The sequence below is a fragment of the Megalobrama amblycephala genome, linkage group LG2 (assembly GCF_018812025.1).
Source record: "Megalobrama amblycephala isolate DHTTF-2021 linkage group LG2, ASM1881202v1, whole genome shotgun sequence".
Classification (NCBI taxonomy): domain Eukaryota; kingdom Metazoa; phylum Chordata; class Actinopteri; order Cypriniformes; family Xenocyprididae; genus Megalobrama; species Megalobrama amblycephala.
In genome coordinates, this window is record NC_063045.1 from 20812545 (window position 1) to 20837759 (window position 25215).

Genomic DNA, 25215 nt, shown 5'->3' on the forward strand with positions numbered 1-25215 from the left:
ATCAAACTGATATTTTTTCGACCACCAAAATAACAACACAAAAGCAATGCAATGAAAGAAAAATACAAAGTTCTGTCATGAAACATTTAAATGGGCAGGCTAAAGGCCTGTTCACACCGGGACGAATATCGCGCGCGATTTTCGCCGACGTTTAACGCCTCGTGACTAAACAACAGGCGCCAATGTGAGTGTGCACACCGACGCGAAAAACGCGAGGCGTAAAAGCGTCATTTTTAAAAAAACGCCTCGGGTTCGTTTTTTTGGTTTGACGCGCAGCGTTAAAAACTGGCCGACCAATGATATTGGTGCTTTTGTTCACGTGCCTGGAGCTCCTGAAGTTACAGTAAAACATGACTTGGTGGCGCTCAAGCACAAAACAGTCTTGCCGAGCACACAGTGATACCTAGACGATGAAGAGAAAGTAAGTAGACGAGGAAGAGCCCTACAAACTATTCCTGCGTCTCAAACAGCTCCTAGCTTCCTAGGTCGTGTATCAGTATACCATTTAAATGAATGTGGCCGACTCCCTGATCAGTGCCCTGACTAGTGAACTAGGGAGCTGATTGAGACGCACGCTATGGGTGCTCTGCCAGTTCTTGGCCACACCTATAGATGTGTATTATTTCTGTATTTTATCTGTTTTTTTTTCTTTTACATTCAAGAAATATAGTTGAGAATGTCTTTTTCATAAATGTTTATTTGCACTGCTGTTTCTGACTACCATCTCTCATATATGCCATTTAATATCTGCATTTTTATCTTCTTTAACTTTATTAATATCATAAATATGTTTATTTGCACTACCGTTAAGCACAAGCGCCATATACTGTCAGGGAGTGAATTAGCACGTTCACTCTGTGCATCGCCAGTGAAAATCGCTTGGGTGTGAACACAAAAAACGTCTCGAAAAACGCTGGCGATAAACGTGTGCAATATTCGTCCCGGTGTGTACAGGCCTTAATAGGTCCTTAACTCAACTGCTCGTAATCACATCATTATATCTATAGGACACAGAAGATTGGTTCCTGCTGTATTAGTAGCCAATGAACTGTGTGCTCAGTCTTCAAATACATGAGTAGCATTTGCCTTAGCAGTGCAGCACGCTTCAGAAACCCTCCACCTTCCCCAGCTCCACCTGTATAGATCTGCTACGGGTAATTCCAGTAGAAATTTGTCAACTGGAAGAGATTTTGGGCTACAGTCTCCATTGCGGTTACGCTCACGTGACATGTTGTTTTCGTGCATCCCAGGTGAAAAAAAGTACATTTCAATAATGTACTTAAAGTGCTCTATTTTCGTGCACTAATTTTGTACTTAACATACTAAAAATTCTTCTTTAGTACTAAGTGTACATCTAAGTGTACTCAACTGTGCTATTTTGAGACACCATGAAATATGAACTAAAATGTGCTTTTAATTTCTCTGTATTTAAAAAATATATTTAGTTACCACCTGTAGTAGCCTACACTATACTATAAGTACACAAAATCTATTCGTGTAAAGCATCTTTATCAAAATTCATGGACATTTAAAAAAAAAAAAATTATCTCTAAACTTTTGGTCTGATGTTAGTTCTTTTCTATTTGCCCCTTGAGTTGTTAATTATAAATGATCTCTAAAAGATGTTATACTGTATGTTCTTACACACACCGAAGCAAAATGTTTGATATGTTGTGAACTTCTACATTTTGTATGGTAAATATTACATCCATAAACAAATATGTGCAAAATGTATACCTAAATGTAATTTAGATGATGAGGCACAATATAAAAGAGAAAAGCTCAAAAAAATATCACTGGAATGAAGGTTTATGACTGGGCAAGCGCTTTAGGACCAGCGTCTGGCTTTCCAGCACTGGAGAGGTAAGCGGTAAGGCCTGAAAACAGACGCGGAGGCTGCTTTGATTCTGCTTCACATGCGAGTAACACTGGGTTTGAGTGTCATTGATTGTCTGGAACTGCTACGCTGTTGGCGACAATGAACACTTGTTTGTATTTACTATTGTGTACTGTACATTAATTTTTTGTACTTCCTTGTCGTTCGTTTATCATCTGCGCTTTATAAACAGACATCCACTCTTGCATTGTGTGTGTAACAGAGGCCAGATAGTGAGAGTTGAGCAGGTAAACCACTGCGCACTGACGACCGCTAGAGAATGAGGTGTTTAGCGCCATTAGTGCACTAGAACATTGTAGTGATAATCTCAATTTCAGAATGAAAATGCTGCTTTTAAAAAAATGAATAGCAAATAGATTTGTAGAAGAATCAGTGAATCGTTCATTATTCCCATAGTCGAAAACTGTTTATTTCCATGTTCAAATAAATTACCAACACATACTTTATACAACAAATGACTGCAGGAGTCCTATATCTGTCCTCTGTGTCAATAGAAAAAGGTGCTGAATTGATGTGCAAAAGTGATGCATATAAATATATGCATTAGGAAAATGACAATCCAAAATAAAAGCATTCCTAAAATGCATGAAACCGTTTGAACAACACTGAGGAGGATGACTTCCACAAAACATTTATCCTCAGTATTTACGGGCTGTTGATTTATTTACATTTATTTAAATGAAGAGATGAATATTCATGCTGCATAAACAGTGTTGGTATGAAGTTCATATAGTGCAATGTGCTATACAATGCTTTTATGCTTTGATTAGCATTTAGTCCTATACAAAAGCTCATATTTACAAGACATTCAGTTGAATAAGTGTAACTACAGAGAACATCATAAAGGCACAATTCAGCTCAGGACTGTTTCATTCACTCGAAATAGCAAAATACAGAAGCAATGCTACGTGTGGCATTTTTCGTGTTTGAAAGTGAAAAAGCGTAGTTTTTTAATTGCAATACATTTGACATAAAGCTGTTTCTTCCAGTAGACATGCAATTCCAAATGTAGACATCACTAGAGCTGAGAATGAACAGTCAGTTTTCTTTTCTCATGTGAATATACTGGAGGACGTTACATAGAAATACAATCAAACACACACTGACATACTTTGACCTTTTAACGGTCCTTCTAAATCCGGGTGCAGGAGGATCAGTGTTTCTGTGCTCTTCCACGTGGTGTGTGTCAGCAGACGACTGTGGATCAAGGCTGATACGCCCACAGTGTGACAGTCTTATCAGCTGAAGAGGACAGGAAGGAAAGGTCTCTGGTGTGCCATCGGCACTGGATCACTTTATCGCCGTGTTCAGCGACCACAGTCACCGGCAGGCTTTTGGTGAGATCGCCTAGAGAAACGCAGGGAAAATTTCATTTCATAAAATGGCAATTTTACTTCCATAATGTGACATAAAAAAACTACAGTGGGATTTAATACTATTATTATTGTAAATAAAAGCATATTTCAATTAAAAAAACACATATAAAACAGTTAGTTCCTGTCCTTGATTCTGATTGCTTCACCCAACTGTTCTGTGTATCACTACACAACACCCTTAGCAACCACTCTTAGCAACGTAAACTGTTCTCAATTGATATTGTTCATTGAAGCTTACTATATGATGTAGAAGGGTATTGTGAGAGAGATAGAGTGAGCGAGTTTATTATCTGCATGTTCATAATAAAAAATCTCTTCTGTCCGATGTATTATCTGGTCCTTTTAACAGTTAAGGGGTTTTCCTGTGACTGACAGCGCTAGTCAAAGCATTTATCAGTTGCGTCTTGTTCTGTGTTCACAACAGTTCAGTCTTTTCAATGTAAAAGTCTTCACTACTGACTGACACACTCATAAAGACAGTCTTTGTCGCCATCTAATGGTGTAATAATGTAACTTCTGTTGCTGTTCATGGTCAGGGACTATATTTTCCGGTGGAAGGAAGCTTTTAGTGAAAGTTTACTTCATGAAAGATGCATTGATGCATATTTTTGGCTTTAATATTTGTATTGTGTGGTAACTGTTTTATAAAAGCAATAAGCAATAAACTCAAGGCTAGTGCTGTATAAGTCACGTGACTTATTCACGATACAGCAAAGCCACTCGTACCTTATTTCTTTATATATATATATATATATATATATATATATATATATATATATATATATATATATATATATATTTTTTTTTATTTTTTTATTTTTTTTTTTAAATATTGTAATTAATAATTATTATTAAAAAAAACATTTAAAAAAAATCTGAAATGGCATTCACAAGCCACGTGTTGTTTCTCTTATGTGACAAAGGAACAGTGGGATTTTATTTTATTAATAGTAATAATACAATTAAAAATAATAACATTAAAATTTAAAACCCATTAATTGAACAATAAAATAAAAATATATTTTATCACTATTACTACTAAATTCAAAGCTAATTCAGTAAAAAATAACAGACATTATTAATTGAACTGTTTTTGAACTTTAATGATAATATATAGTAATTAATAATAACAATAATTAAAATTAATAAATTGAAAAAAAAGATGAAATTTCCAAGCTATTTTACTTCTGCAATGTGGCAAAAACGGCGGAATTTAATTTTAGTAATAATAATTAACAATATTAAAATTCAAAAACTATTCATTAAACAACTATAATAATAATAGCATTAATAACAACAACAACAACACATTATATTATTAATATTCATATTACTACTAATAATTAACAATATAAAATTCAAAGCTAATTCAGTTAAAACTGACATTATTGACTTGATTTAAATTTTAATACAGCAAATAATAATAATAATAAATATAGCTGCAAGCAGCAATTACGGGGCCAAGCACAAAAACGGCACAAGAAGCCAGCCAACATGGCTGGGAGCATCAGATCAACAGCAGCAGTGAGCAATTAGAAAAAAAAAGTTATTCGCATTTTTGTCAATTTTGTAATAACTTTTGACCACAAGGTGGCGCTGGTCCGAAACTTCTCAGGCTCCTTCAGGGCATTGTCCTGATGACCCATACCAAATTTATGAATATTGGTCAAACCCATCAGAAGTTATAAGCAAAAATAGCTATTTTTCATATCTCCACTCCAGTAGGTGGCACTGCGCCGAAACACTCTATGATGCCTCAGGTCATGCTTGTGATGACACGTACCAAGTTTGATCTGAATATGATAAAGCATTGCAGAGATACAGCTTCAAGAGTCATTTTTGCATCATGCCTCAAATTCATTGCTCCGTTATACGAAAACGGTTTGACTTATCGACTTGAAATCCATAACTTTTTGTCAGCATGGTGTGAAGATGATACGGTTAGATTTTGGTCAAAATCGGAGCAACGGTCTAGGAGGAGTTCGAAAAAGTAGGTTTTTAAAGAAAAACAATATGGCGGACAGGAAGTTCAGCCAACTATGGCAAATTTGATATCTATGTTCTTGGCATGACCCAACGAATCAACTGAGACCAGTTTCATTACAATGAGTTAAAATAGTCAAAAGTTATTAGCATTTTTGTACATTTTGTTATAACTTTTGACCACAAGGTGGCGCTGTTCCGAAACTTCTTAGGCTCCTTCAGGACATTGTGCTGATGGCCCATACCAAGTTTCATAATGATACGCTACTGCGTTCATAAAATACAGCATTTTAGCACAAAATTCAAAATGGCCGACAGCCAAAATGTCCGAAATGGGAAAATTGGATATTATTCGATTCGGCATGATGCCCCAAATCGAACAAGACCAAATTCATGATTTTTGGCCAAACCCATCAGAAGTTATAAGCAAAAACATAAATTTTTCATATCTCCGCACCACTAGGTGGCGCTGCGCTGAAACGCTGCATGTTGCCTCAGGTCATGCTTGTGATGACAGGTACCAAGTTTGGTCTGAATACGATAAAGTGTTGCGGAGATACAGCCTTATGTCTATTTTTACAAGCACTACGTACAATTCGTTCGCTTGTTTTACGAAAACTGTTTGAGTAATCAACTTGAATTCCATAACTTTTTGTCAGCATGGTCTGAAGATGATCTGGTTCAGTTTTCGTGAAAATCGGAGTAACGGCCTAGGAGGAGTTCGAAAAAGTAGGTTTTTCAGAAAATTCAAAATGGCGGAAAAATTTTCATGACGGAAAATGACGTCATATGGTGCAGTCGAATCAGCTTGAACCAAGGAATCAGAGGAAAAAAGAATTTTGTCTCTAGCCCTTATGGTTCAAAAGTTATTAGCATAAACATAAGTGCTACTTTGGACAGCTGGTGGCGCTAGAGGGATTGAGTTAGAGACTCCAAATTTGCTATGGACAAAGGTCATTCTGTCCTCTAACTGTGTGCCAAATTTCACAACTTTCCCGCAAGTGGTTCTATGGGCTGCCATAGACTTCAAGAGCGGAAGAAGAAGAAGAAGAATAAATATAGCTGCAAGCAGCAATTACGGGGCCAAGCACAAAAACGGCACAAGAAGCCAGCCAACACGGCTGGGAGCATCAGACCAACAGCAGCAGTGAGCAATTAGAAAAAAAAGTTATTAGCATTTTTGTCAATTTTGTTATAAATTTTTACCACAAGGTGGTGCTGGTCCGAAACTTCTTGGGCTCCTTCAGGGCATTGTCCTGATGACACATACCAAATTTATGAATTTTGGTCAAACCCATCAGAAGTTATAAGCAAAAATAGCCATTTTTCATATCTCCACTCCAGTAGGTGGCGCTGTGCCGAAACACTGTACGATGCCTCAGGTCATGCTTGTGATGACGCGTACCAAGTTTGGTCTGAATATGATAAAACATTGCAGAGATACAGCTTCAAGAGTCATTTTTGCATCATATCTCAAATTCATTGCTCCGGTATACAAAAACGGTTTGACTTATCGACTTGAAATCCATAACTTTTTGTCGGCATGGTCTGAAGATGATACGGTTCAATTTTGGTGAAAATCGGAGCAACGGTCTAGGAGGAGTTCGAAAAAGTAGGTTTTTAAAGAAAAACATTATGGCGGACAGGAAGTTCAGCTGACTATGGCAAATTTGATATCTATGTTCTCAGCATGACCCACGGAATCTACTGTGACCAGTTTCATTACAATGAGTTAAAATAGTGATAAGTTATTAGCATTTTTGTAAATTTTGTTATAACTTTTGACCACAAGGTGGCGCTGGTCCGAAACTTCTCAGGCTCCTTCAGGGCATTGTGCTGATGACCCATACAGAGTTTCGTAAAGATTCGCTAATGCGTTCCTAAAATACAGCATTTTTGCACAAAATTCAAAATGGCAGACGGCCAAAATGTCCGATATGGGAAAATTGGTTAGCATTCGACTCAGCATGATGCCCCCAATCCAACGAGATCAAATTTATGATTTTTGGCCAAACCCATCAGAAGTTATAAGCAAAAACATAAATTTTTCATATCTCCGCACCAGTAGGTGGCGCTGCGCCGAAACGCTGCATGTTGCCTCAGGTCATGCTTGTGATGACAGGTACCAAGTTTGGTCTGAATACGATAAAGCGTTGCGGAGATACAGTCTTATGTCTATTTTCACAAGCACTACGTACAATTTGTTCGCGTGTTTTTCGAAAACGGTTTGAGGAATCAACTTGAATTCCATAACTTTTTGTCGGCATGGTCTGAAGATGATCTGGTTCAATTTTCGTGAAAATCGGAGTAACGGCCTAGGAGGAGTTCGAAAAAGTACGTTTTTCAGAAAATTCAAAATGGCGGAAAAATTTTCATGACGGAAAATGACGTCATATGGTGCAATCGATTCGTCTTGACCTAAGGAATCAGAGGAAAAAATAATTTTGTTTCTAGCACTTACGGTTCAAAAGTTATTAGCATAAACATAAGTGCAACTTTGGACAGCTGGTGGCGCTAGAGGGATTGAGATAGAGACTCCAAATTTGCTATGGACATAGCTCAGACTGTCCTCTAACTGTGTGCCAAATTTCATAACTTTCCCGCAAGCGGTTCTATGGGCTGTCATAGACTTCAAGAGCGGAAGAAGAAGAAGAAGAAGAAGAAGAAGAAAAAAAAAAAAAAAAAAAAAAAAAAAAAGAACGCCAACAATAACAATAGGTGCCTCCGCACCTTCGGTGCTTGGCCCCTAATAATAAGCGTACGGAACGCCAACAATAACAATAGGTGCCTAAGCACCTTCGGTGCTTGGCCCCTAAAAATCAATTCACTGAAAAAACATGGCATTGACAAGCCATATTACTTCTGCAATGTGACATTTACTGTACTTTTAAGTGGAAATATTAATTTGAGGAGAATTGAGTAGATCAAGAAGTGACAGGTGGTTGGAGAGAGTGTTGAAAAATAAGAAATAATGCTGATTTGTTGATATTGATATTGTTTGTAACACGACCTACCTTGAAGATCAGTGATCATGACTTTGTTGTCGTAGGAGCCGGTGAGCAGATAGTGTGCACCAGGAGAGAAGCGCACAGAGCGAACGTCGCTGGTGTGCGGCCGATACGCCTGGACGCTGCGACCACCTCTGATGTCATAGAGCATGCAGCGACAGTCCTCCAATCCGGTGGCCATGAGCCGCCCACTGGGATCCACTGCCACTGAGGCCACAGCACTTCCTGTCACATGACACAGTAACAGTCTGTTATTACAGTTACATATTGTTACTATCATATGATAATTTATAGAAAACACACACCTGTTCCATGCACAGCCGTCCCAACCACCTTCACACAGCTGGGCACACGCAGGTCCCAAAACCTCACCGTCTTATCCTGAGAGCCGGAGGCAATCATCCACCCGCCCCACGTGTACAGAGACAGAATGTGCCCTGCGTATTGTACAACACAATATACCATCCTGTTATGGGCACTGAGGGTGTGAATGAAGAGGGCTGTAAGCGTGTGAGAGCACCTGTGTGTCCGCTGAGCGCGTGCAGGCCCTGTCCTCTCTGGCAGTCAGTGGTGTAGATGTTACAGTCTCCAGCCCCGGCGCTGATGAGGATGGCACCTCCGCTCTCTGGACCCTCCATAAACGCCAGGTCTCTGATGGTGCCGTCATGCATGCTGAACTCTAGATCTGGCCCTGAAGTCCAAATGCACACATGCTACCCTTTTAATATTATATATATATATAAAAACAGTATTTATAAAAAGGTACTGTTGTGAAAATTAATTTAAAAATAATAATATTGTGAATAATACACATTTATATATAAATGTTTTATTTTAAATATTTATATAGATGTTATATATTTAATATATTTATATTCTTTATATATTATTATACATTTATATATTATTGTACATTGGTTGTGGTCTGTGAATAAGTGCAATAAATAAAAAGATATAAAAGGTAAGTATGAGATAACATATTCAAAAATATATTAAAATAAGAAATTCGCAATCTAAGATATAAAGTCACAGAATTTCTAAATAAAATGTATAAATATTTATGATTTTATATATATATATATTATATATATATATATTAGGGGTGTGACGAGACAGGTATCTCACGAGACGAGACGAGACAAGATTTTTACACACTATTTTAAGAAATCCTCAATGGCGAAATACATGACTAGAAAAAATATTCTGCATGTGTTTTTGAAATGTTTTAACTAATCATCTTGTAATGAATGTCATTTCAGTTCTACTTTCTGAGTATGAATTATCATATGCAGTAAAAGACAACAATACTCAAGTACTGTAAAAGGTTTTTCCACTAACTCAACTGACTTCTCTTCTGTATGATTTCAGTCTCTTCAGACCTTACTGTACATGATTTATGAGCTTCTACAACTTTTGACCTCCTAACTGAACTCCCTTCCACAAACTGATCAAATAAAACAGTATAAATAACACTTTACAATAAGGTCTCATTTATTAACATTAATGTATTAACCAACATCAACTAACAATGAGCAATATATTTGCTACCGTATTTATTAATCTTTGTTTATGTTAGTTAATAAAAATAGTCATTCATTGTTAGTTCATGATAGTTCACAGTGCATTAACTAATGTTAACAAATGAAACCTTATTGTTTGTGCTTAGTAAGATTAAGAGAAAACTGTTATTCATTTTTATGCTAACACTTTACAATAAGTGCAACCATAATCGCACTCTCTCAATATTCAAAGTGCAAATAAGACCAAATTTTTCTCTGATACAGAGCTAAGAGATGGTTACAACTACACTGCCCAGCCTAAGATAGCTTTCATATTGAGAGATATCTGTATTCATCAGGGAGCCGCTTTCAAAATGCGGGGTAATGAAAGCGTGTTTGAATGCGCGCTCGCGTTTACTTTCACTTTCAGCGACCGCGCGTAACTCTGTAAATATGGAGCGGTGGCGACCGTTATCCAACTTAATTAAATGTTTTTTATTTAAATACAAAGCCAAAGGACAGTGGATGCATAATGTAAATGTAGCGGTGGCATATTCTTTCCTAATCATCCTTACACTCTGTCATGGAAACATCACGAGACTACTTTTCGCCTCGACGAGAAATCTCGTCACAGTTTAGTCTCGCGAGATCTCGTCACACCCCTAATATATATATATATATATATATATATATATATATATATTAAATTAATATATATAATGATGCCTGAAAGTTCAGCGTTGCATCACAGGAATAAATTACATTTTAAACTATATTCAAATGTAACAGTTATTTTAAATTGTAAAAATATTATTTCACAATATTACATATTTTACTGTTGTTTTTTATCAAATAAATGCAACCATTGGTGAACATAAGAGACTTTCAAAAACTTAAAAAAAAAAAAAATTAACAAATCTTAACAACCCCAAACTTTTCAAAGGCAAAAATCACACAATAAAAAAAAAAAATCAGCATATTTCATGTGCACTTAGTTTTGGGCAAGTAACTGTGAAATGAAGAATAATGTACAGCCAATTACTACAATTACTTTCAGTGCACTTTATGATTTAAGTCAGAAAGTATTGTGTTTTTACACTACAAAAGATGTATTTGATCTGACATTAGGCACATTACCTGTGGCGTTGCAGGTTTCTGCGTTGAAAGGAAGAACTTTGACATACTTGTCATTGGAGCCTGTGGCAAGAAGCTGCCCGCAGGGACTCCAGGCCACACAGTAAATAGAGCCTTTATGGTGCTTAATACGTCTGAAGCAGATGTCAGGCTGCTTTACTGGAGCTTCAGAGCTATACAGGAACAACAGACAGAGGGCGTTACAACTCCTCAGGCCTGTCTTGATGATGAAAGCTTGTAGGGCTGCGTGATATATTCAAATAATAATCAATATCATGATATGGCTTAGTCAGTGCTAAGTGACTTAGTCAAATTGTGCATGCTGTGATTTAATTAAGCTAATATTTGTGCTACTGGGTTCAGAGTGAAGTGTAGCATTTAAAAATGTAGAAATTAAAGGGATGGTTCACCTAAAAATATAAATTCTGTCATCATTCACTCAATTTGTTTCAGACCTGTATAAATTTCTTTGTTCTGCTGAACACAAAGGAAGATATCAGATTTCGCCCCCCCGATTGACTACCATAGTATTTTTTCCCCCTACTATGGTAGTCAATGGGGGATGAGATCTGCTCGGTTAAAAACACTCCCATTTTTTCCAAATAGAGCTATTTAAGCCATCTAGTGAAACTTCCTGAATTTTTCATATCGCACTATATAGTCGCAGATGTATGTCAGTTTTTTTGTAATATCGTGCAGCCCTAAAAGCATACCTGGTTTTGAGGGACTGTGGGTAAGTGCAGACACGCAGTGTTTTGGAGTTGGAGCCGATTGCGTAGAGAGTCCCAGACGGGTGGAAGGCGACGGCGCGCACAGCCTGCGTGTCCTCCAGCGTCTCTACTGCAATGAATGGGGTTTTGGGCTTCTCATCCTGAAACACACTGTCATGAAATATCAGCATTAAAACAAGCTCACAAAGCAGAGTTATTTCAGCTTGGTAGGTTGGAAAGTTTTGAGAAACCTCTGGTTGACCAGCACTGGGGACTCGTCCAGAGACGGCACCCCCCGGCCTCCTCCTTTCTGAGGGGTGCTGCTGATCACCGCCGTCTTGTTCCGGCCGGAGCCGCTCTCTGGGGTCTGTTTACCGGCTCCGCTCGCTGCCGTACCGTTACACTGCTGGGCCAAAGCCTGCACGTCTTCTCCCAGATCTTCCATTCCCACATTCAGTTCCTCCAGTTTCTGAATGGACCTACACAAATGATCAACACATATACAATATGATATTTATACAATTTTTTGACAGCAAAGCGGTTGTGAAAATTGTGAGATTCACAATTTTTTTTGTAAATAAATAAGTTGAAAAATACTAATTATTAAATGTATTTTTAAAATATAATTTCATAAAAATCTCAAAGATATATATATACATTTTTGCAATGATGATTAAGATTAATTATTAAATTATATTTAATTAATAATGACAAAATATACATAATATAATTTAATGAAAGAAAAAAAGACGTTCACCAAAACAATCTGAAAAGCAAATAAATAAATAAAAAATATATTATGAATTGCTGATAATCTCAAAATGTATGCTATCTATCTATCTATCTATATATATATAGAGTGTGTGTAAAATATATATCTTAACTATTCAATTACAGTACAGTCCAAAAGTTTGGAACCACTAAGATTTTTAATGTTTTTAAAAGAAGTTTCGTCTGCTCACCAAGGCTACATTTATTTAATTAAAAATACAGTAAAAAAAAGTAATATTGTGAAATATTATTACAATTTAAAATAACTGTGTACTATTTAAATATATTTGACAAAGTAATTTATTCCTGTGATGCAAAGCTGAATTTTCAGCATCGTTACTCCAGTCTTCAGTGTCACATGATCCTTCAGAAATCATTCTAATATGCTGATTTGCTGCTCAATAAACATTTATGATTATTTTCAATGTTGAAAACAGTTGTGTGCTTTTTTTTTCAGGATTCCTTGATGAATAGAAAGTTCAAAAGAACAGCATTTATCTGAAATACAAAGCTTCTGTAGCATTATACACTACCGTTCAAAAGTTTGGGGTCAGTAAGAATTTTTATTTTTATTTTTTTGAAAAGAAATTAAAGAAATTAATAATTTTATTCAGCAAGGATGCATTAAATCAATCAAAAGTGGCAGTTAAGACATTTATAATGTTACAAAAGATTAGATTTCAGATAAACACTGTTCTTTTGAACTTTCTATTCATCAAATAATCCTGAAAAAAAATATTGTACACAAATATTTTGTACAATTGTACACATTAAATGTTTCTTGAGCAGCAGATCAGCATATTAGAATGATTTCTGAAGGATCATGTGACACTGAAGACTGGAAAAATGATGCTGAAAATTCAGCTTTGCCATCACAGGAATAAATTACTTTGTGAAATATATTCAAATAGAAAACAGTTATTTTAAATTGTAATAATATTTCACAATATTACTGTTTTTTACTGTATTTTTAATTAAATAAATGTAGCCTTGGTGAGCAGACGAAACTTCTTTTAAAAACATTAAAAATCTTAGTGGTTTCAAACTTTTGGACTGTACTGTATATTTAATAAATAATTTAATTAATAATGCCAAAATATACATGCAATTTAATGACAGCAAATAAGATGCTCACAAAAATGTTGAAAAGCCATGAACAAAAAAAAAAAAAGGTATAAATGTAATATTATAAATTACTGATAATCTCAAAATTGGATTTATCAGTTCATCACTAGGAACGCATGACAAATAATTAATAGTATCATATAATATTACAAAGCACAAGCTATTTTTGTTATGCCAGCCTGAAATGAATGGCACATCAATAAATCAAGGGAAACAACTGAGAGTCTGTGGAAAGTTCCAGATCAAGAGGCTCTTAATCACAATCTCATCATCTTGACAAACAGAAGGCACATAAACAATCAACAACACTGCGGTTCCAACACAACTGAGTGCCTACGCGGTACATTAGAGGTACACTGGGCACCTGGATCTGACCTGTTCAGGAACTTCTGTGTGAGATTGTGCTGTGCTGTGTCTGTGGGCTGGTCTGGAGGATGAACTCCACCTTCCAGCAGCATCTGATGGTACAGCTGCCTCTGCTGCTGCTTCTGCTCAAGATGCTGCTGCACTCGCAGCCGCTGACGCTGGAACTCCTGCAGCTGCTCCTACAATCAGGAAGAAAAACAGGGCTAGTTCACCAAAACCCCAATTCTAGAATCATTTACTCACCTTTTTGTATATAAGCTGTTCATCATATGAAGTCATTGTGTCTCTTCAGACACGGATTAAACTGCTTGATTCATATGGATAAATTTTATGATCTCTTTATGAACGTTTTGAGGCATCAGCAAAATATCTTCATTTGTGTTTTGAAGATGCAATGAGTGAGTAAATGATGACAGAATTTTCATTTTTGGGTGAACTATCCCTTTAAGGTCCTGGGCATGTACTGTAATAAAGTGTTGCTGTTTAAAAGGGAACATATATATTACCTCTGATGTTTCACCTGAACCCACGGCTCCTCCATCCCTGCCAGGAGTCAGTGGAGGACGCAGTGAGTTCGTTTCTCCAGAGCCGTTGATCCTCTCGGCCTGTGCTTGTTTTCTGCAGGAACAGGACAACGCCTGTCAACATCGCAATATCTATGTATGCACAGATTTTAAATTCAGGCTGATAATTAATTTTGTGTTATATTCATTTATATACTGTTCTCTCGAAAACACATTAAAAATAAAACACTAAAAACTAAAATAAACCATTAAAGAGCTACAAGTGAATTTAAGCATCACATCATTATAATGTACAGTATGAAAAATGGATATTCACTGACATATTTTTTTACATTAATAATAATGTGTTGTTGTTATTAGTATTTTAAAAGATGATCTTTAGATGATGGCAAAGGTAATCTAAATGTAAAAATAGAAGAAATAAGCATGAACAAATAAATCTAAATATAACAATACAATAAATATATACAATATAAAGTTTTGGGTCTGTAATATTTTATTGATTTTTAAATAAGTCTCTTATGTTTATTAAAGCTTCTTTTTTAATAAAAAAATATAGTAAAAACTGTAATATTGTTCCGTATTATTAAAAATTTTAATTTGTTCGAAATGTTTTCAATTTCGAATATATTTTAAAATGTAATTTATTCCTGTGATCAAAGCTGAATTTTCAGCATCATTATTATATATTATATATTAACTATTAACTATTCCAATAACTATTTTTTTGACTATTTTTAATGCCAAAATATACATAATGCAATTTATTGACAGCAAATAAGATGCTCACAAAAATGTTGAAAAGCCATGAACAAAAAAAAGGTATAAATGCAATATTATATAAAAAAATATATAATATATTGCAATATTATATTAAAAAAACATTATTCCAGTCTTCAGTGTCACATGATTCTTCAGAAATCATTCTTTTATGATGATTATTATGACTGATTTATTATCAATAAGATGATTTGCTGCTCAAGAGACATTTCTAATTATTATCAATGTTGATAAGCTTAATATTTTTGTGCAAACTGTAATACTTTTTTCAGGATTCTATGATGAACAGCAAGTTATTATTTGAAACAGAAATCTTTTGTCTTGACTGTCACTTTTGATCAATTTAATGGATCCTTGATGAATTTAAAAAAGTATTAATTCTCTTAGGAAAAAATCTTTCTGACTCCAAACTTCTGTTCAGTAGTGTAGATTAATTACAAAATCAATATTAATATCTCTATCTTTTAACACTGTAACACTATGGTTTCTGATCTTCTTATCTAGTATACAACAAATTTCTCTGAAGTACATTGACTGCCATAGAAGTTTGTTTTGGACTTAACCACTAGAGCTTCCGGGTCTATTTCTGTGGGTATAACTGGATTAGAAGTGTTAAGCTTGACCACCATATGTTGAACTTCACTCACAGTAACACCTGCCTACAGTAACCACGCTGCATCCAGGACATGAATGTCAAACTAGATTTTACTAATTCATACTTCTGTTTATGTCCATACAATGAAAGTCAATGGGGTCCAATGTAGTCCAACATTGGACCCCACTGACTTTCACTGTATAGACAAAATAACACTGAGACTGAGGAAGTCATATAGTTTTAGAACAACACGAGTATCAGAAGAGTCATTTTTGCATGAACTATCCCTTTCAGTGAGAACACAAGCCCACCTGTCAGGCGATCCACTGATGACGTTGCTTCCATTTCCCCCAGAAGGATACCCAAAGTTAGCGAAAGACTGTGACATGGCCGCTGCTTTTCCATCACCTTCAGCGCTTTTCTTTTCCCTTCCCACCAAACCGTGCGACAGACCGTCCAGGACAGGATTGAGAGACCGTGACATGTAAGTATCCGCCGATTGGGGTCGGTGTAATGGCGATGCCGGGCAGGGCGAGAGTTTGGTAAGCAGAGGTGTGAGGAGGTCAGCATGACCCGTCCGGGCCGGTTTGACGAGCCGGTCCACATGGATGTTGAGAGTCTTCTGCTCAAACGCACAAGCGAAAACCGACGGCGAGAGGTTTTGCAGCCAGGAAAGCAAGCTCAAGTCCAGTTCCTCGCAACCGTTCCCGCACAGAACGTCGACAGCTAGGAGAACCTCCTCCTCGCTGATCTCTTCTCCAGTCGCTTTGCTCTGGCAGAATTCAACGCAACATTCGTACAGTATTCCCTTGATAAGGAGCTGGAACAGACGGTCTCCGCTGGCCTTGAATCCGGCTTCGCTCAGTTTGCGGTCCGCAGGGATGAATTCGGCCACCATGGAGCAGGCTTCCTCGAAGCAGTGGACGCGGGCCGTACTGGGGTTCCAGTCCTTGAATTCGGCATGGTTGGTGAGGCGCGGGAGCGTGAGGAGCAGACAGAGCTTGCTGTAGTCTTCTTTGGTCGGGCAGAACTCTTCCAGGGAATGAAGGGACTTCACCGCGTCCTGCATGGTCAGCTCCAGCTGGAGGTGGGAAAGAGGAGAGGTCATCATGGGATGCTTCCTGAATAAAACCTTCTTTTGGGCACATTCAAGATACAAGAGGTTTAATGTTATTGTGTATATATATATATATATATATATATATATATTCAAGACAATTTCACTGTACAAATAATAATAATATTAAACAAATAATGCTTGTCTTTCATGCAAAAATGGAAGAATTTTAATTGTTTACTTATTATTTATTTATTTATTGATCAGTATTAGACTATTTTATGGTACTAATAATAATAATGATAATAATAATCAATTAAAATTCTGCCATTTTGCATAAAATACAAGCATTATTTATTTATTTTAAAGGCTATTTTCATGGTACCAATAATAATAATAATAATAATGCAATTTTCAATACTAATAAATAGGCCTAAATGAAATAAATTAAATATAATGATCATCTTATATACAAAATGAAAGTTTAGTAGTATATTAATTATTAATATTATTATTCATAGTACAAAAAATAACAATAATAATATACAATTAACCTTTTATTGATCATTTTGTATAAAAGATTAGCAATGTTTATTTACAATCATTATTTATTTATTTATTTTAAAGGCTATTTTCATGGTACCAGTAATAATAATAATAATAATAATAATAATAATGCAATATTCAATACTAATAAATAAATTAAATGTAATGCTTGTCTTTTATGCAAACTGGAAGTTTAATAGTATATTATTATTATTATTCTTCATGCAACAAAAATAACGGTAATATACAATTAAACTTTTATTGATCATTTTGTATAAAAGATTAGCATTGTTTATTTATCAGTATTAAAGTCTAGTCTTTTCATAGGACAAATTATTATTATTACTGATAAATAAATAAATAAATAAATAAATAAATAAAAAGTTTGTCTGCTTTTATGCAAAATGGAATGTTTACTTCTATATAAAAATAGAAATATTAATATTAAACAATTACACTTTTTCTGTTTTGCATAAAAGATAATCATAATAATATTTATTGAAGGTTATTTCTGGCAAATAAATAATACTACTAATAAGCATAATAATACAATATAGTATGAAACATCTTCCATTTTACATAAAAGACAAGCAAAGTGGATCTTGTTTTAGAACAACATGATGGCATTTTCTCCATAAAGACTCACATTCTCAGGGTCATCTGATGCAGATATGGCGTTGTTCACACAGAGAGCTTCCAGAAATTTCTGTTTTAGGATGATATATCGAAACCTGAAAAAAAAAAATAAAAAAAAAGACTGAAACAAGCAACATATGCTTGGGTGTGGGCAAAAGATTCCAAACCGACGTCGCTCACCTCTTCCTGTCAAATTTATCCAGGCACTCCAAAGGCTGAATGAACTGCAAAACTTCCTCCCACTGCCCATCTAAAATAAGTTGCCTTAAAAACAAAAACAAAAAAAAACCAGAAAAAGGCCCAAAATTAGTTCACCTACCCAGTTAAAGAAGTGATGTTAAAGAGTGATGCCATTGCAAAAAATGCAAGTGTACTCAATCCTTCAGCAACTGAAAAAGACACTGTGTTGCTATAATTCCACACTTCATTAAGCAGCACAACCACTTCTTAACGACGACACAGTGTTTTTTTAATAGACTGGAATAAATGGCTGCTAAAATGGCTGCCGTAGGTAGAAATTTAACAAAAAAAATAACTTTTGATATTTTTTAAAATAAGAAAAATAATAACTTCACAATACATAACAACAGTATTTGTTATAAAAATAGATTTGTTGAACCTATATATACCTATAAATGCCTTACTGATTCCATATGTTTGAACAGTAGTGTATTCGAATCACTAAGCATTTATCTGTTGTTTAGGTTTTCAAAGACTCTTACTACCCACCTCAGGAAGAGCATATCATCTGAATAAAGTCCATTAATGATCCCACTCTCCTTTTCCAGCGCCAGCATACTGATGTGTAGCTTTCTGGAGTTCAGAAAGTCCAGGATCAGCTTGATTATCTCTGCTTCTTTAATGTTTATAATCTCCTCTGCAGTCATGGTGTCAGATTCCTGAAGGGACAGAGGGAGAAGGTTATCTCACACAGCAAGTGTGTGTGACACTCTGTCTGTGTGTGTGTGTGTGTGTGTGTGTGTGTGTGTGTGTGTGTGTGTGTGTGTGTGTGTGTGTGTGTGTGTGTGTGTGAGACCAAATATCCGTACAAGGATAATAAATCCTTTACAATGTGGGAACAGACAATAGCTCCCACAAACATATAAAATGTCAAAATAAAAAATTCTAACAATAAATCAATATAATTCTATGGTGGTTAGCTTTAAGGGAAAGACAATATCATTAGCTCAGAATATACAGTCAGAACAAACAAACAAACAAAAACAAATAAATGTGAGATTTAATTTTACGGGAAAGAAAATATCTATATATGAGTATATTAAACCAAATAAATATGAAATAAATGTAATTTAAAATAAATAAATAATTGTGAGGGTTGGGTTTAAGGGAAAGGAAATATCAGTCAAAATATCAATATATTAAACCAAAAATAATATATATATATATATATATATATATATATATATATATATATATATATATATATATATATATATAATATAAATAAAATGCGATTTGAGTTTGAGATAGAAAACACACTTTCTCAGTACATTAAAAAATAAATTATAAATGAATACATTTAATTAAAAAAATTAATATTACAAACAAATTCAGTGAAGGTTAGTTTAAGGTAAAGAAAACATTATCTCAGTATATTAAACAAAATAAATAATAAATACATACATTTAAAAAATACATTTAAATAAATAAGTAAATATTTAAATAAATTAATAAAGTGAGGGATTACAGAATAGAGATCAGGTTAACATTAGCTCAGTTTATTAAACCAAACAAATACTAATTACAAAACAAATCTAACTAAATAAAATAAATGTATAGTTATGAGTTAAGAGTAAGTATGTAGCGCTGATTAAGTATATCAATTAATATATACAATAGAAATACATGGTATGTATCCATGTAAGTAAATGATTCTGGCATGCTGCTAAGTAAATCAAGCGTATCTATATTACATACATAAATCCATCATTTAAATAAACCATGTGACCCAGAGAAATTAAAAGTCTGGATTTATTATGCATGCAAATAGTTGCATGCTATTACTGCGACAACTTGTACCATATGCAGTACTGTCAGCAAAGAGAAGCTTGCATTTGGATGTGTTTGCACTTGTGCACTGGAGACAGCACTGGGTATATCTAGGTTATTGATCTCACCTTTTTATTCACTGACCCATTTAACTGAACGCAACCTCGAATCTGTCATTTTCGCAAACATTTACATACATAAACAAGTATGCATGCTCTGTCTGTCTGGCCCCCGGTGCAACGCAGTGAAGCTTTAACTCTCTGCGTGCTTGCAAGACACCATTAAAAGACCCGTGCAATATTTCCTAAATCTTACCTAAAATGAAGCCTCGGGCAAACAAGAATTGTTTATTCAATCTTCTCCTGCGCGTCCCTTCCACCGTGGATTAGCGCGAGCTCAGCGTTCCGTCGCCCGAGCGTGAGGTGCGTTTATCCCGACAATGGCTCGGATGTCCACACCCACCTTCCGCCTGTCTCACTCTCCATCAGCAGCAGCAGCAGCAGCAGCGCCGGTTACCGGCGGAGTGACGCGCTGCTCCGGTCACACCCACTGACTCCGCTGCGTTGCTCTTCACTGGTCTGTTACGGTGAATTCTGAGTTTAGGAATCGTAAATATGACATGATGCGGATTCAGATGATTTGAGTCGGAATACAATAGACAAAAACATAAATATTTAACATTCCTTAAAATCGTGACACCCAACATGTTTAATTTTAATATTATTTTTTAATATACATTTTGCCAATTTAATTTTGATATTTATTTCATGTTTATTGCTAGAAAGCAGACGCACCTGTCGTTGTGTTATATAAACGCCTGATGGCACTACGCCATCACACGACTTGACTTGACCGCTTGTCTACTCATATGACGTATTTCCTGTATTTTGCCCAAGTGTTCAAGTGGGCGTGAAGACCGCAAGTCTCGCATGCAATAGTTTACAGAGTTTTATTTTGATTTTCAATATTTTGCATTTCAAAATAAACTTAAATTCATCTTTATGTAACAGACGACACAATTTAGTCATTGTGGTGCTTAATTAAGGGGTAAAAAGCAGTTGCAAATGTACAAAATAGACATCTTTGCACCAACAGAATGTGCAAGACTTTGTTTGTTTTTGTTGTTGTTTTTTTTACCAAATTATATGTAAAATTTAATTAATTTACCTTTATTAATTTAACTTTCATGAAGTTTATTATATGCTCTGAAGCTATTCGAGATTGGCTGAATCCCAAATGGCACACTTCTGTGCACTTTACAACTGTGGACTTACAATTGGAGCCGCATGTCCGTTAAAAGGATAGTTCACCCAAAAATGAAAATTTGATGTTTATCTGCTTACCCCCAGGGCATCCAAGATGTAGGTGACTTTGTTTCTTCAGTAGAACACAAATGATGATTTTTAACTCCAACCGTTGCCGTCTGTCAGTCAAATAATGTGGGTCAATGGGAACTTCTTATTTAAGAGTAAATAAAACTTGCTTAGACAAATCCAAATTAAACCCTGCGGCTCGTGACGACACATTGATGTCCTAAGACACGAAACGATTGGTTTGTGCGAGAAACCGAACAGTATTTATATCATTTTTTACCTCTAAAACACCACTATGTCCAACTGCGTTCAGCACTCGCTTAGTGAGGTCTGATCGCGCTCTGACAACAGCAGTGATGTCTATCACTCATTTAAGTATATGCGCGAGACATCACTTCCGTTGTAAGTGATGGAATCTGGACATACTACATTCGCCACGTTGCCCTTATCATGTGACCTACAAGCGTCAGTTATGTCGCTTCCCTACCATTCGTGGCCTCATGGCATGGGATAGTAAAGTGTCCATCGTATGTATACTTCAGGATCTCGCTGGAAGTAGTAGGTCATCCGGGTACTTTTTGTCTACTCTTTTATGAGTACTGTGAATTCGGACATACTTGTTTTGTCACATACTGTTTTTAGCCTGTAGAGAAGTATGTGATTTCAGATGCAGTCTTAGTGTGGTTTTAGTGTACGTTAAGTGCACTGAGCTTTGATGCTTTTAACACCCACAGTCTTGTGTAATACTTTTGCATGCATGCGCTCTCAAGTGGCCCGGACCGCAAATGTGGGCATTTGGAGAGGCCCAATGTTTTCAATCTTACCAGGAAACCAATCGATGAGTATTGTTAACCTAATCTGTGAATTTATGGTTGAGCACAGAGAAGTTCATTTGAGATGACCAATGATAAGTGAATCTGTAAACTACATCGAAGTTGTTGATGTTGTTGTGAGAATTATTAGATATGTTATATAAAATATTATCTAACAAATAAATTAACCTAGGAAGAAATGTAGCTAGTTATAAACACATGAAATATCCAGTTTGACTCAGCTCAACCATTCAACCCTGTCCTCTAGATAACTTGTTTAATTTTATTGGAAATATAAATTAGTAATAATTACAAACCAACATTTGGTCTCAGATTAGATACAGTATGGCCTCTACTGAATGAAAGCTTAATATATGGACAAATTTGCAACCCTGTTACCAATTTTTTTAGCTTTACTTTTTTTTAAATGTATACATTTCTGTCAAATTTGAGATGTTTATTTAATGTTAAATGCTAAAACTAGTGAAATCATATAGTCACAGAGTTGCTGCTATACTGTATGTTTAGACCGTCTCAAATTTTGGTAACAGGGTTGCAAGAATGATAAATGAATAGAAAATACAACAGCTCATGTAATATTTGACCTCATGAGGATGACCATTAACATTTTCCAAAGGTGAAACACCTCCTTCACTGAACATTCATTTTCAAAGAGTTTAAGGTCTATTTTGTACCCTGTTCATGAAAAATCTCACAAAGTATTGACTTTGGAAACAATTAGTGTCCAAATTACCATTCTAGCTTTGCGAGTTTTCTGCTGTTCAGTTTTGTTGAATCTAGGTCACAGAGGAACTGCACAAACTCAGAGATTCTGAGGCTGCGCTTTGAGGCACCCAAGTGTCCGTCAATTCCTGTCGGTGAGCATGACACTGTTTGGCAAAGGCCTTGGTTTTTTATGCATTAAATGCACCTGCAACTGGGGCAGAGTTGTTCTCTGCAGGACTGTGCCCCACTTTTTGTTAGTAGTCAGAAGTTGCTTTGAAAATTCACATTATTGAGGCACTAACTGTCCTATGTACCTCTGCATTTCATATAGCTGCTTAAGGATCTTTCACACCAAACATACACTACTGGTAAAAGGTGTGGGGTCGATAAGATTTACAAAAATTTTTTTGAAAGAAGTCTCTTATGCACTCTTAAAAATAAAAGCTTTTTTATTGGCATTGATGGTTCCGTGAAGAAGCCTCAACAGCCTCAACATCCACTTAGTGACAAGCAATTTGTCTGTCCACACCAGACCAGACGAGACAAGGCGTCGAAACACTAATAAAGCAATAAGCCCCAAGAAGCCGTGGTTTACAGTGAATTTCTAACAGCTAAGGAGCGGAGTGCCTGAAACTCCCTTAGCGGTTATAAATTCACTGTAAACCACGGCTTCACTGGGCTTATAAAACGGTTACCACAGAATACAAATATTAAAGCAAAAAAAATATGTATCAATGCAACTTTCATGAAGTAAAATAATTAAAAGCCTTCCTTCCACTGGAAAAAATAGTCCCTGACCGTGAACAGCAACAAAAGTTACATTATTACGCCATTAGATGGCAGCAAAGACTGTCTTTGTGAGCGAGTCACTCAGTCGCAGTGACTTTTATATTGAAACTTGTTCTTAACACGGAAAAAGACACAAATGACAAATGTTTTGACCATCACTGTCAGTGTCAGCAGGGCACGGGAAAACCCCTTAAATGTTAAAAGTAAAAGATACAGCGGACATTCAAACAAATTTTTGTTATGATCATAGGACTGACCTGAAGGAAAATGATAAATATGAATGCAGGTAGGCTAATACACTCGGTCACTCCATATCTCTCTCACAACACTCTTTTACATAATGCAGTAAGCTTCAATGAACAAAATGTTTACGTTGCTAAGACAGATGCAGCAACATACACACTCAGCAGCAAAACTTGTGTAATGTGGTCAGCTGTATGTTTTCGGGAATTTTTCAATGGCTTCAACGCGGCTCAAGAACTATCCCTTTTATAATTAATAATAAATTTCAGCCAATCAGAAGATTGTTTAGGCGGAGCTCTTCCTGCAACTGTCTCGCGCACGAACCGAAGTGGATAAGTAGGCCTACATAATAAAAAAAAATAAACCATTTTATTTTTGTTCAAAATACATCTTCTCAGTGACTGATACAGTCTTTGTCATGGAATACACTTGTTTCCCCCCCCCCCAAATGGAGTTCACAGTTTGAACGTTAGTATTTCATTTCGTCAATATCTGAGGTAAGTTGTCGCTCTCATTACGGCCATTAGGCGTATTGTTGTAGCGAGTGGTTGAGATATGTAGTATGAACTCAAGTAGTCATGTATGTATTGTTATCATTAATATTATTAGTTATCATTTTTTAAATATAGTTCTTACGTTAAATGTATATGAAAATATATTTGTATGTAGTACTGTGCAAGGATGCCAACTTGATCACTTAGACCTGTAAACGCTGGCGGGTGACGCTAGAGGGTGATCGTGAGCCGCAGGATATAGAGCTTCATTTATATATGAAGAAGCCACTCTGGCAGTCACTAATATACAGTTTAACATAACGGTTTCTTACCTCCGTGAAGTTGGCACCCCATAAAGCGAAATAATCCCCAAAACTATGTCATTCGTTTGTGCTACGTTTGTGCTGATTTGTGCCGCAAAAACGAACGTTTGTGCTGGTTTGGTGTTTGAGATATTAAGCATTATTTTTTTGGTCGTGTGACGTCATTCTCCACCCCATGTCGTTCAAATCGCTTCAAACCGGTGCCATTCGTTTGTGCTCGATTTGTGCTGGTTTGTGCCGTTAAAACAAACACTGTAACTGTTTTCCTTCCACAGATATAACAAATTTAATTCGGGAGCTGTGACGTCATTCTCCACCCCACTTCCTCTAAATCGCACGAAACTGGTGTCGTTCGTTTGTGCTCGATTTGTGCTGGTTTGTGCCGTTAAAACAAACACTGTAACTGTTTTCCTTCCACAGATATAACAAATTTAATTCGGGAGCTGTGACGTCATTCTCCACCCCACTTCCTCTAAATCGCACGAAACTGGCGTCGTT

General features: G+C 35.8%; 1 protein-coding gene across 3 annotated transcripts; it reads right to left on the reverse strand.

Annotated features, from left to right (window-relative positions):
- Positions 1 to 2277: 2277 nt before the first annotated feature.
- Positions 2278 to 20925, reverse strand: wdr47b (WD repeat domain 47b). Of its 3 annotated transcripts, XM_048166307.1 has the most exons (15): positions 20812 to 20925; positions 20333 to 20610; positions 18737 to 18906; positions 18188 to 18271; positions 18018 to 18102; positions 16080 to 16903; positions 14376 to 14487; positions 13879 to 14048; positions 11859 to 12086; positions 11611 to 11778; positions 10901 to 11070; positions 8785 to 8955; positions 8570 to 8701; positions 8271 to 8489; positions 2278 to 3244 (listed from the first exon to the last, which is right to left on the reverse strand). In XM_048166307.1, exons 3-15 carry the CDS (start codon positions 18892 to 18894, stop codon positions 3102 to 3104), a joined length of 2664 nt encoding a protein of 887 aa, XP_048022264.1. In that variant the 5' UTR covers positions 18895 to 18906; positions 20333 to 20610; positions 20812 to 20925; the 3' UTR covers positions 2278 to 3101. The 3 variants fall into 3 exon arrangements, with proteins under 3 accessions (XP_048022264.1, XP_048022257.1, XP_048022272.1); XM_048166300.1 differs by lacking the exon at positions 20812 to 20925 and having other exon boundaries at positions 20333 to 20622; XM_048166315.1 differs by lacking the exon at positions 20812 to 20925 and having other exon boundaries at positions 16080 to 16849; positions 20333 to 20620.
- Between the last annotated feature and the right edge of the window lie 4290 nt (positions 20926 to 25215).

Coding starts and splice junctions, on each gene's coding strand:
- wdr47b (XM_048166307.1), bottom strand. CDS start 18,894: ATGACTGCAGAGGAGATTATAAACATTAAAGAAGCAGAGATAATCAAG. Junction 12,087..13,878: donor ACACAGAAGTTCCTGAACAG/GTCAGATCCAGG, acceptor TCATTTGTGTAG/GTCCATTCAGAAACTGGAGG. Junction 11,779..11,858: donor CCAGTGCTGGTCAACCAGAG/GTTTCTCAAAAC, acceptor ATTTCATGACAG/TGTGTTTCAGGATGAGAAGC.